The sequence below is a fragment of the Drosophila miranda genome, chromosome 2 (genome assembly GCF_003369915.1).
Source record: "Drosophila miranda strain MSH22 chromosome 2, D.miranda_PacBio2.1, whole genome shotgun sequence".
In the NCBI taxonomy this organism is placed as follows: Eukaryota; Metazoa; Arthropoda; class Insecta; order Diptera; family Drosophilidae; genus Drosophila; species Drosophila miranda.
Window position 1 is genome coordinate 30,823,155 of NC_046675.1, and position 11,746 is coordinate 30,834,900.

Genomic DNA, 11,746 nt, shown 5'->3' on the forward strand with positions numbered 1-11,746 from the left:
GCAACACATGCAACAGCAGCGCCCCCGAACAACGGCATAAGCAGAAAGCCAGCAGCCACCAGCCACCAGCCACCCGCTACCAGCCCCCCGCCCCCGCCACATCAGCATCCGAAAATGGCGTCTTTGCACCTTCTAATCCCATGGCCAGGACCAGGCGGCTGCTGGCTGGTTTACGTTTTTGTATGCCGCGCCCTTCTCCTAAACTTCGATCCACACTCCATTCTCCACTCTCTCTCTCTGTCTTTGGTGGCGCCCCTGGGTTTTTGGGGGCATGAGGCATAAATCTCGCACGCACAACATAATTATCCAGTCAACAAACGCTGAATGGACCGTGCGACTGAATGAATGGACCTACGGCTCGTCCTGCCCCCCGCCTCCTGGCTTCTGGCTCCTGAAACTGGAGTAAGTTAGTGGCGCCCTGTGGCTGCTGTGGCTATTGCCTGCCTACTACTTAGTGGCAAGTATCTGCTGTTAATGCCCCATCTAAGCCCCAAGCGGCAGTGGCTACTGGCGGCAGCCAATGAAGGCTTAAAGTTGGCCCCCAAAAACGTCTCCTTTTGTCTTTTCTGTGGAAAAACACCAGCCTTTTTGACATTGCACCAAGCGGAGTCTCCCCAAAATGTATAATTAACATGGAAAAAAATTAAAGCTGCAAAAAATACAAATAAAAAGAAGACTAGGTGCAGTGTTTTTTTGTTGTTTTTTGGGGGGGAGGCTGTGGGGTTTTATGCGAATTGTTGGCTGAGAGTTTTTAATTTTTTTTATTTTCATTTTAATTATTATTATTATTATTATGTGGTTGTTTTTCTGTATGTGTGGGGAAAGGGAGAGAGGGTGAGGGGGAGGAAGGGGTGGGCACTACTTAAAGTTATTAGAGCAGAAAATCACATAAACGCAAATGAAGTAAGTTTCATGCTGGCGCAAATGCTTAAAAGCGTGCAAAAAGCATACCAAAAAAACAACAACAACAACAAAAACTACTGTGTAAAGTACAGTGGCAACAAAAACAACAACAACAACTAGTGGAACTATGGAGCTGTGCAACGTTAACAAATGTTAACAACAATAAAGGAACAGCCAGAGAACAAAAAAACAGAGAGAGGGAATCATTCGGCTTTGAGGGAGGGGAGACGAAGTGGCAGATACCCTGCCTTTGGGAGGGTGAATATTTTTCAGGGAATGAAATATACGAATATGTAAATAATATAGATATAATTTAATATTAAAACAAACAAAAATACAAAGATACCAAAAATAATTAATGAAAAAATATACATAATACAAAAATAAATTTAAAAAATAACAAAAATAAAAAATATGATGGAAAATAATAACAAATAATATAATAAGCCAAAATAATACAGCAAATATTTAATAAAAAAATATACTTAAAAAATAACAAATAAATCAATATAAAATGTAATAAATACAAAAAATTTCTTAATAAATAAATATAAAGAAAAAAAAAACGAAAAATTAAAAATATGCATAAAAAAAAATAAATAAATATACAAAATAATAATAAAACAAAAATAAAATAAATAAAACATAATACAAAATGAAATAATAAAAAAAAAACAAAATAAATATAATAAATTAATAATATAACAATTTTCAATATTTTAAATGGTTTTTTGAACAATATATTATTTTTATCGTAATTCTATATCAGTTTTTCAAGCTGTAATTAATTAAAAATTTAATTAGCATTTTTTAAAGAAATTAAATTTACGAAATCGTCTAAATTTTTTTAGAAAAAAATCTATTTTAAATATATATTGAAAATTTATTCTTATTTTGTTAAATAATAAATAAATTAAAATAATAAAGAATTTAGTTATGAGTTTTCGGTAGTTTCTGATATTTGTTTGAGTTTTCTTCAGAAAGTTGTAAGATCTTTGTATTTCGAAGTGCTGTTCTTCAACATAATAATGGTTTTTGTATTACAAAGGAATCCCATGGAGATCGCATTTATTTTGGTTGCAATTAAAGTGTTGGAAACCCGTAATATCCCTAATTTCAAAGAACTAGTAGTGAACTATAGTGATTTTCCTTTGGAGAGTGATCTGATAGTTGACTATCCGTTAGTTCCGTAAAAGTAAAGGATAAAAGAAAGATCCCACCCATAACGATGTAACGGTTAGTTCTTCCTTCCTTTATTCCTCGACAACCATGTTCAGGTAACCTGAAGGACCCTGCTGCCAAAAAAAAAAGGGTATCAAAACGTAAGTAAGGATTCTGCGAGAAGGAGAAACAATAGTAAAAGCGCGCAAGGTGCAGCAGAGAGAGAGAGCGGAAGAGTTTTTGCCGTTTGCCAAAGCAAATATGCAAATTGTTGATTACAAACTTTTGTTGCAACCACCCCACCCTGCGCCCTTGCTCTGTGAGCAACCCACTCGTGTAGTTATATAAATATTTAAGTATCCTTCGCATTGTTGCTGCCATTCGACTGCCAGGACACACAACAACAACAGCAGCAGCAGGCAGCATCATTGAGGAGTATTCTCTAAACTAGACTTTTTGAGTATTTTGCATATTTAATTGAAATTGCATTTCTTAAATAACTCCTGCCACTGTCATGTGTGTGCGGCGTGCCATTTATTTGTGTGCATTTAACTACCCCTTCCCCCTCCCCTCCTCCCATCCCTTGTGCTATCTCTCTTTTTCTGTCTATTTGTTTTGGTTTTAGTACAAGAGTTTATTCAAGTGCATGTCTTAGCCAATTCTTTGTTTTGTTACAACAAAAGGAAGACGGCACGAGGAGTTGTGCCAGCCAAAACTCATTTGCAATTTGTTTAATCAACACTCGGAGCACACAAGCAGCTGTGCTGCTCTCCGCATAGACACACATTCCACATACGCCACGTGTGCCCCCTCCCCCGCCCCACAACGCCCCCACTGGGGGAAAGGAAAGTCAAATAAACATGCTAATTAAAAGGAAACCCCCCCCCCACACCCCCCTACCCCTAGTAGAAGAGCATTTCCCTGACCCAATTTAAAAAAGGGATACAACAAAAAGTCAATAAGGAAAACGTAGGAAATGCCGGAAATACCCCACTGTAGAGATCCAGAGGTAGATTTTTGTACGAAAATTAAATAAAACCTTGAGGGGGAAAACACTTTCAACAGCTTTCAACAGATATATTTATTTTAAAAACAATTAAAAAATATAGTAGTTTTCTGAAAATTTATTTCGATTTTTAATAAGAAAATCTTAAAAAAAAACAGCCTTGAATTTGTAATATTTAAACTAAGTTTAAAAAATATGTATATACCATTAAATTTGTTCAGAGATTGGAAATTGCAAAGAGAAAGTCTTGTTTTTTAAATAAATATGAAAATATGTGATCGAAATATATTTAGTATTTAAAATTTAAATTAAATATATTTCTTATAAAATTCAATATTTTATTTATTTCGTTTATTTATTTGATATTTATTTTATCTTTATATTTATTTTATATTTATATTTAAATATTTAATCAAAATTTCATTTAAAAAAAAGAAGTTTCCCACAAAATTTAATATTATATTTATTTACTTTATTTATTTGTTCAAATTTTGATATTTATACGAACATATTTGATGAAATATATTTCACAAATATTTAATACTTTTATAAAATATTTTAAAGTTTCGATTAAATATTTTTTAACAATTAAATATATGATTAAATATATGATGAATTAAGAACGGGCCTATAAGAAAAAATAGATTTAATACTTTAATCAAAGTGAATTCCATTTAATTTAAATATTTAGTTTTCAAAAAAAATATATATAAATTTAAATTTTATTTGATTTTAAATATTTTTCAATGAAATTCACTTTGATTTAAGCATTACATTTTTTACTTTTGATTATCTATTATTATTATTTCCTTAAAAAATGGGTTTGTTCCTTCTACTACTTTAAACCACTTAAAAATTGTAATAAATGTCCTAAAAATTGCTTGAAATTTCTACTTTTTGTAGAGCTAAAATTGTCTAGTATTTTTTACAGCCAACAAATCGTTATCTTGTCTACATTTTTTAGCCACAAGGAAGCCAATGATTCACAGATTTACTTTCCACAGTTAAAGCTCTTGGGGAAAACTCTAATCAAAGCCAGAAATTCTAAGGAAAATGCATTTGAAGCTTTCATTTTCATTCCCCCCCATTTTTCCTCTACGTTCATTCCCCTTTTCGTGGCATTTTGCTATCCATTTGATGTCTATCTAGATGCGGGGCTAATGAATGTCATTAATTTGCTGAGGTAAATGGTAAATGCAGTGTGCCCCCCCTCCCTAGTGACTGTGGGGGGGATTGTGTGGATTTTTATGCCGATTGAAATCGGATTAATAAATGAGCGTTGGGCAGAAAAATTCAATTAGACAGAAGGAAAAGCTGTAGCAGCAGCAGCAGCAAAAGAGAATCGGAAAAGACAGGCCATCCTGTGGCTTAACTACCTGCAATTTTTCTGCCTTTAATACAATTATTTTTGGTAGGGACCCTGGCTTTTAATGGGCAACGGAAGTCGTGGCGGCAGGCGGCAGGCGGCAGGCGGCAGGCTGCAGTCTGTGACGGGTATAATTTTTTTCAGGCCTGACATTCTGCGGTTTGCAGCCGCAACCTCGGCTGTGCCACTGATTTATGTCTGCAGCAGCATTGAGGAGGCAATGACAAAGCGACACAGAAATCAATGCAAGAAATGAAAGTAAAAGCCCCCTCGCCCCCCCGCCCCCACCAAATGATATATGTTTACTATTTGGATAATACTCCGCCCTTTAACAGTCCCCTGCTGTCTGTCTACTTCAAAACTTATCGTTTATTCTGGCTTTTAATTAAAATTTAAAAAACCAATTACAAGTGCGACAAGATTTAATAACAACAGCAGAAAAAAAAAATGGGGTTAAAATTACATAAATTTTGCAGAAAATATGATGAAGCGGAAGAAGCGAAAGATGAGAAATGGGAGAGATGGAGAGATGACAGCGACAAGGACAAGCAGGAGACACTCTCACACACACACACACCGACACTGGACTTGCGTCCAGCAGTAGAAGGACCTGCGACCGTATGAAGTATAAAATTTTTGCGGTTACGCATACAAACATGCTCCACCCCCCAGCACCCCCCGCATTAACACATCAATGTCAGCATGAGGGAAAACCTCAGGAAATGGTGGCTGCTGCAACCATGTCAGACGTTGGCACCACACACACACACACACACACACACACAGAGAGAGAGAGTGAGAGAACAGTTTGAGCTTTTCGTTTTGGCGTTTTCCTGCATTCACTCGACTGATTTAAAATTGTACCGTGTTATTTATACACGTGGGGGGGTGGGGGGGGGGCGACCAGGAGGGGGGGGGCTATATAAACAGCAGGAGGAGCAGCAGAAGGAAGAGCAGGAGGAGGAGCAGCAGGACGTTCCAGGAGGAGCATCAGAAGGAAGAGCAGCAGCAGGAGGAGCATCAGGAGCATCACTAGAACGAGCAAAAGCAGCAGAAAGCAGCAGGAAGCACCAGCAGGACCCTCTCTCTCGCGTACATTCGCTTTTTTTTTCTCGCACATTTTTCATCGTTTACTCTGCATGTTTGCCTCTGTGTGTGTGTGTGTGTGTGTGTGTCATGTCATGTGTGTAGCTGCAGGACGACAGCATCCTGCAAGTGACTGACTGCGACTCCAGGAGCAAAAGCAATAGCCATAGAAACAGCAGCAGAAATAGGAGTAGGGGTGGGAGTAGAACCAGTGGGGAGGGGGAGGGTGGGACCCCAAGGAACAACCTTGACTGCTGTCAAAAGAGAGATTTTTTCAAATTAACTTTTCATATATTTATGTACGTTTAAATTTCGAAGCTCCACCTCCCAAAGATGGGGGGTTCGGTGTGTCATAAATGTTTAGGAATACCCCAACGAATCCCTTCATAAAACTGAAATTTGCTTCAACATTTTCGTTTTTCGTGGTCCCCATAAATATTTGATAAACTTGGTGGGGTTTTCCGCTCCTGTATTGAATTACAAACAAACAAAAACGCACAATTTTCAGGGCAAATTAAAAATCAATCTTTAATACTTAGCACAGAAAATTGTAATTAACTTTCGGGGGCATCAAATTACGCAACGGCACATCGAAACTTTTTGCCTAGTTATCGGCACTCACATTTCGCGGCCGGGGCCTGTAATTAAGAACGAAAATACGAGTAAGTACACCGCACACAAAACAAAAGAATAATCACAGTTCAGTTTATTTTAATTATGTATATTTATAAACCAGTTAGCAGAAAGTGGAGTGTATTCCCAGGTGAAATGTGGAATGCCCTGCAAAACACAAGCCTTGTGCTCTTAGAAAAATACAGAAACGTAGCAGCGATTCTCGATCTCTGCCTTGCCAAGCCATTGCATGTCCATTCACGTCTCAAAAGACAAGAAATTGTAATGGCAATTCCCTCTCCGACGCTGCTGATCTGTCGCTGCGCTCAATACAGACAAATGCCATACTTTATGGCGGCGGCGGCGGCTATTCCTCTGCCTTGACAGGCGAAGGCGACGGTGAAAAGAAACTATGAAAAGATTGTTGTTGGAATTTACATTGGTTTCTGCTGCTGGCGGGTGATCTGTCGGCAGATAACTTCGGCTATTCGGCAGGCAGAATGTACAGCAAAAAAAAGCACACAGCGTTTTCGTTGTTGTATTGCTGGCTCGCTTGCGCTGGCAGCGTTGCTCGTGGCGGCGTCGTTCGGTCTGCGACGCGCTGCCCAAGTAGATCGGTAGGAGCCGAAGAGTGTCCCCGAGGGCAAGGTGCTCGGAGTCCATCCGTAAAACGTTTGCTATCCCTTTCTAGCGCTTGTGTCTCTGAGAGCAAGTTTAAAAAGTGAATCGGGCGACGGCATCTATCAGTGAATTCACTTTGAACGATTGCATATTCGTGTGTGTGTTTCTACAATCCAAATTACAAATAAACTCCAGTCTTTACCGCCTCTTCCTTTATTAGTTTTTGCTCTTTAAAGCAAAAACCCTCTTCATAGCTCAGAGACCCGTTTCAAGGGCATTCAATTCTCATTGCTAGGGCCACAGCTCATTTAGTACAAACGCAAAATGATGGCAAATATTTTCAAATTAAAAAAAGAAAACAGAAAAAAGGGAATAAAAATGTTAAAAAAGAAAACAAAAAAAAAGAAGATGAATAAGGTTAAATATAAAGAGAGGTAGACAAAAGACTCTCATCACAGCTCATTGGACACTCGACTAAGGTCTGAGGACGAATGAAATCCATTAACTTTATTAAGGGGCTTTAATTAGTTAAATTCTCCCACTCTCTCGCTCTGCCTACTTTTTCATTAATTACCGAAGCGACCTGGGCCTCCAGGACTTACTTAAAGACGCTTTTTACATCTTGATGGCCGCCGCCTGCGGCCCAAAAACAGCGACAAACAATGAGGTGGGGGGTGGGGGGACACTCGCAGCCTCCCAAGTTTTTGACGTTTATCTTTGATTGGGCGAGTGGGCAGGGGATGGTGTCATTTGTGCTGACACTTCATTATGCGATATTTAATATGAATATACTCGTGAATACACTCGTGAATGGTTTGAATGGTGGCGGGGGATGGCGGCTTTCGTTCGATAAAATCTCATTTTGGACCCTCGAAAAACGTTTGATCTTAATTAGTGTACTTGAATGTCTCCACTGGTCTCCATGCTCTCCACTTGGCTCCATCTCCTTCTTTTCTCCCTCTCCCTCTCCATCCCGAAGTTCCTTCGAGTGTCGTGGGCTTTGCATCAGCAAAAATGACAAAATGTCGCAAATCACTCGAGAAAATGGTTTGATGGTGGGGGGGCTGGGTCCTTGATTGGCAGCATTTTCCATCAGATTTTCCGTTTCCCGTATTCCCCGGTTCCCTGCTTCGCTGGTTCCTTTTGTTTTAAGCGGATTTCATTCGCATATTAATTGAAGTTTACACAGCAGCAAAACGTAGCCGTCGCCGACCAACGCACACTAATTAAACCCACCCCCCAGACCCCATCAGCCACCCCCTCCCCCACTATAGAAAATTCCTAACAGTGGAAATTGGAGATTCAGGCGGTGGGACGGGGGGGTTCATTGGGTCGTCGCGGCCGCGTCAAAACGTCACGACTCTCAGCCAACCCCCACCCCCCCCCCCACCCAAAAAAAAAACTTTTAGTGTGGGGTAAATATTTTTCAATTAAAATCGCTGCCAGTCGGCTATTTGCTTCGGCACTTAAGCGACATGCATAAAAATTTAGTGGCCGTCTCGTCGAATAGTGGAGGAAAGACCCACCTTCCCATATCCCACATCACAGGGGTCTCTTGAGGAGGGGAGAGGGGGGGGGGCCACAGAATGAAAGGTAATTTGAGATCAGAATAAATATTTGATTAAAATATAGCAAGGAAAGCGTTTACTCTGTCACAGAGTTAATTACAGAAAAAGCTAATGATTAGGAAGATATTTGTTCAAAAATAAACGGAAATCTAATGGAATTTTAGTCGAAATTCGAATGAAACGATAGATTTAAACGTTTAATCTGGGGATAACCTAAAAATCAATCGTTTTTGTGGCACTCATAAAAAAATTGGGCATTGGGAAAAGAAATAAAGTATCTAAAATTAAATTAAATTAAAATTAAAAATTTAATGTTTCAATACAAAAATATCACAATTAAATAGAATTCACTTTTATTTAAACATAAAATGTATTAAAAAGTTTTTTTAATGTGATTCATATTTAATTGAAATATAAAATGCTATTAAATATTAAATTTTTGGGATTAAAAATTAAATATATAATATAATATTGTTTACTGAAAATATATTTTTTAAATATTTTTTTATTTTATTTTTACATATTTATTTATTTTTTATTTTATTTATTTATATTTATTATTATTATATATTTATTTTTTTTATTTTTTTTTTACATATTTATTGAATCACTTTTTTAATTTATATATTTTATATTATTTATTTATTTATATTATATTTATTTATAATCAAAATTATGTACAAAAATAAAAAATGTATAAAAAATATATAATTGGTAAAAATTTATTAAAACGTCTATAATTTATATTTAATTGAAATTAAATTAAATTAATTGCATTTTTAAGCAACATATTTTTTGAGCACACGAAAATACATATATAATTTCAATCGAAAACATGTTTATTTTAAATATTAAATATATTTAATTGAAATATTAAATATATTCAACAATTTTTTCAATCAATTTTTAAATTCTTTAAGCACTGAAAAACCCTTTAAAAAACACTTTCAATAACTACTTTCACACTTGAGTGCAGTTTCCCCTCCAAGGGAATATCAAGCATACGCAGTGTTATCATCAGCTGTTTTTGGGGCCATATGGCAGGGGGGCACAGACACACCTAATTACCCCCCAAAAAGCAGCAGAGAACAGACAAAAGTGTTGTATATCTTCCACAAATCGGTGGACAGCCCCTGCCCTGCCCCGCCCTGTCCTGCCCTGCCTCAATGCAGTGCTTAACTTTTCGACTGCAAAGCAAAGCGATGGGAAATGGAAACCTCAGGACCTCAGGAGCGAAGGACCACAGGACCACAAGCAAAGTGTCGATAATTACCTGTAAAAGTTTGAGCTGCACAAAAAACCATTAGCAGCATAATGAGGCCTGTCTGGCATAGATTTACCCCCCAAAAACATTTCTATCCGCAGAAGGATAGAAATGCTTTCGCTCTAGAAAACAGAAACAGAGAAAAATTAACAAAACTTTCGCCCATTTTGAACTTGAGGGGCAAGAGAGTGCAAGTGGGTGGCACAAGCAGGGCGCAGACGGGGCAGAGGGGCAACAATAATGGCAACAGCCACACTTGACTGGCGTTGAGTGGTTCATAATTAAAGGGGAAAACCCCAAAAAAGCCTTGAACTCATTTGGAAAACACTATGGGGCTCCTGTGGCCCGTGTGGCTGTTGCATTGCGTGCAGCTGGCCACAAAAGTTGGCCAAGTTGCAGCCAAAGCCGCAAGCACAATTGTTGCCACACGCACACACACACCGACGACAAGTGGAGTGGAAAAATGCCTATGGGCGTGCCCGCACAAGCATCGTACTAGATTCTTATTCATATTTTTCCTTCGAGCCACAGAAAACTTTTCCATGGCCTTTAATTACCATCTTTCGAGCTAAAAGCCAAGTTTATAAGTTTATGCCTCGAATAATTTCTTAATACAGAAATGGACGGAACTTTTGACCGGAAAATGGAGTGCAAATTGCTTCAAAATAAATATAGAAAATATTTTAAATCCATTTATTAACATTTTTGGGGCGGGGCTTTTTTTGGAAACCTATTTTGGTGGTTCCTTGGTCTTGCCGTCGGCTTCCTTGGCCTGGGCTTTCTTCTGCTCCTTGGCCAGAGCTTTCTCCTGGGCTTTCTTTTCGGCCTCCATCTTGGACTTGGCCTTTGCCTCCTCCTCTGCCTTCTTCTTCTCCTCGGCCTTCTTCTGTTTGTAGTGCTTCTCGTCCGTCATGTCCACAACATCCTTTTTGACCTCTTCCCCAACGTTCAGCACGGTCATGCCTCCAGCCAGGACAAAGGTCAACACAACGGCCAAATAGCCAGTGGCATAGATCTGTGGCTTGGTGAGGAACACATCCAAATGCCAGATCAAATGGCGAGTACCGGCCACCACGTGATAGACGAACGGAAAGATCATCACGAACTTCATGCCACTCACGACATTGCGACGCACATCGCATTCGTTCACCTTCTCCGCCCACTCGGCGAGGGTGCGTTTCGAGAAGAGGCCCGTGAGGCCGAGTCCCCACACGAACAGCGTCAGGGCGAAGCCCGACATCCGCAGCAGAATGGAGAGCACCGATGTCAGCTGTTTCTTGTAGATCGTCAGAGCCGGCGACATAACGCGCCCCAGTCGCATGTTGCGATCATCGTAGCCGAGTTCCGGCACAATCCTGGCCTTGATTATCTTCAAAATAACTGCCGGCGGCGCCATCTCAACGACTGCTGCTCCGCCTCCGTCTGGAGCTGGCTGCATCCCTCCTCCTGCAGCAGCTGGCTCCTTGCCACCGCCTCCGCCTGCAGGAGCAGCTGGCTTCTTCCCGACGCCACCGCCTCCTCCTGCAGCACCAGCTGGCGGCTTTCCACCATCCTTGGCGCCCAGGTAACGAAATGTATAGAACATCGGCATCTCGCGGGTCTTCAAAAATGGCTTTTGGCCCAGAATGTGATGCACGTGAAGCGTAAACCGAGGCAGCGCTCGTTTCACGCAGCGACTGAAAGACACCAGCAGCGGCGTTTTAGCGGGTATTTAAAAAGATCAGTTTCCCCTGACGATTACTTACGCTGCAAACATTTTCAAAAGAAAATTTGTGAACTCGAGTGAGAGATGTGTTTCTAATTAAATTTCAGTTTAGACTGAGATACGAGTATGGTTTGAGAGAGCAAGCGGAACCTACTAAGTTCTATGAACTTTGATCCTAGTCTAATACGCAGTGACACTCGGTACTCGGGTATCTACGATCCTTGTGGGCAGCGCGTCGCAGATTAACAGACTGTTACCGGCTCTGCTAAACGCTTTCTGTTAGCATAATGTTAATGCGCTCTGACACTGACACTCGGTTACTCTTCGGCTACTACCGATCTACTTGGGCAGCGCGTCGCAGCAGCGTCGCCGCCACGAGCATCGCTGCCAGCGAAAGCGAGCCAGCAATACAACAACTAAAACGCTGTGTGCTTTTTTTTGCTTTAAATTCTGC

General features: G+C 39.7%; 1 protein-coding gene across 1 annotated transcript; it reads right to left on the reverse strand.

The window, feature by feature from the left end:
* Positions 1-10,266: 10,266 nt before the first annotated feature.
* Positions 10,267-11,444, reverse strand: LOC108154347. The gene is made up of 2 exons (XM_017284613.2): positions 11,333-11,444; positions 10,267-11,263 (listed from the first exon to the last, which is right to left on the reverse strand). Exons 1-2 carry the CDS (start codon positions 11,341-11,343, stop codon positions 10,318-10,320), a joined length of 957 nt encoding a protein of 318 aa, XP_017140102.1. The 5' UTR covers positions 11,344-11,444; the 3' UTR covers positions 10,267-10,317.
* Positions 11,445-11,746: the final 302 nt, after the last annotated feature.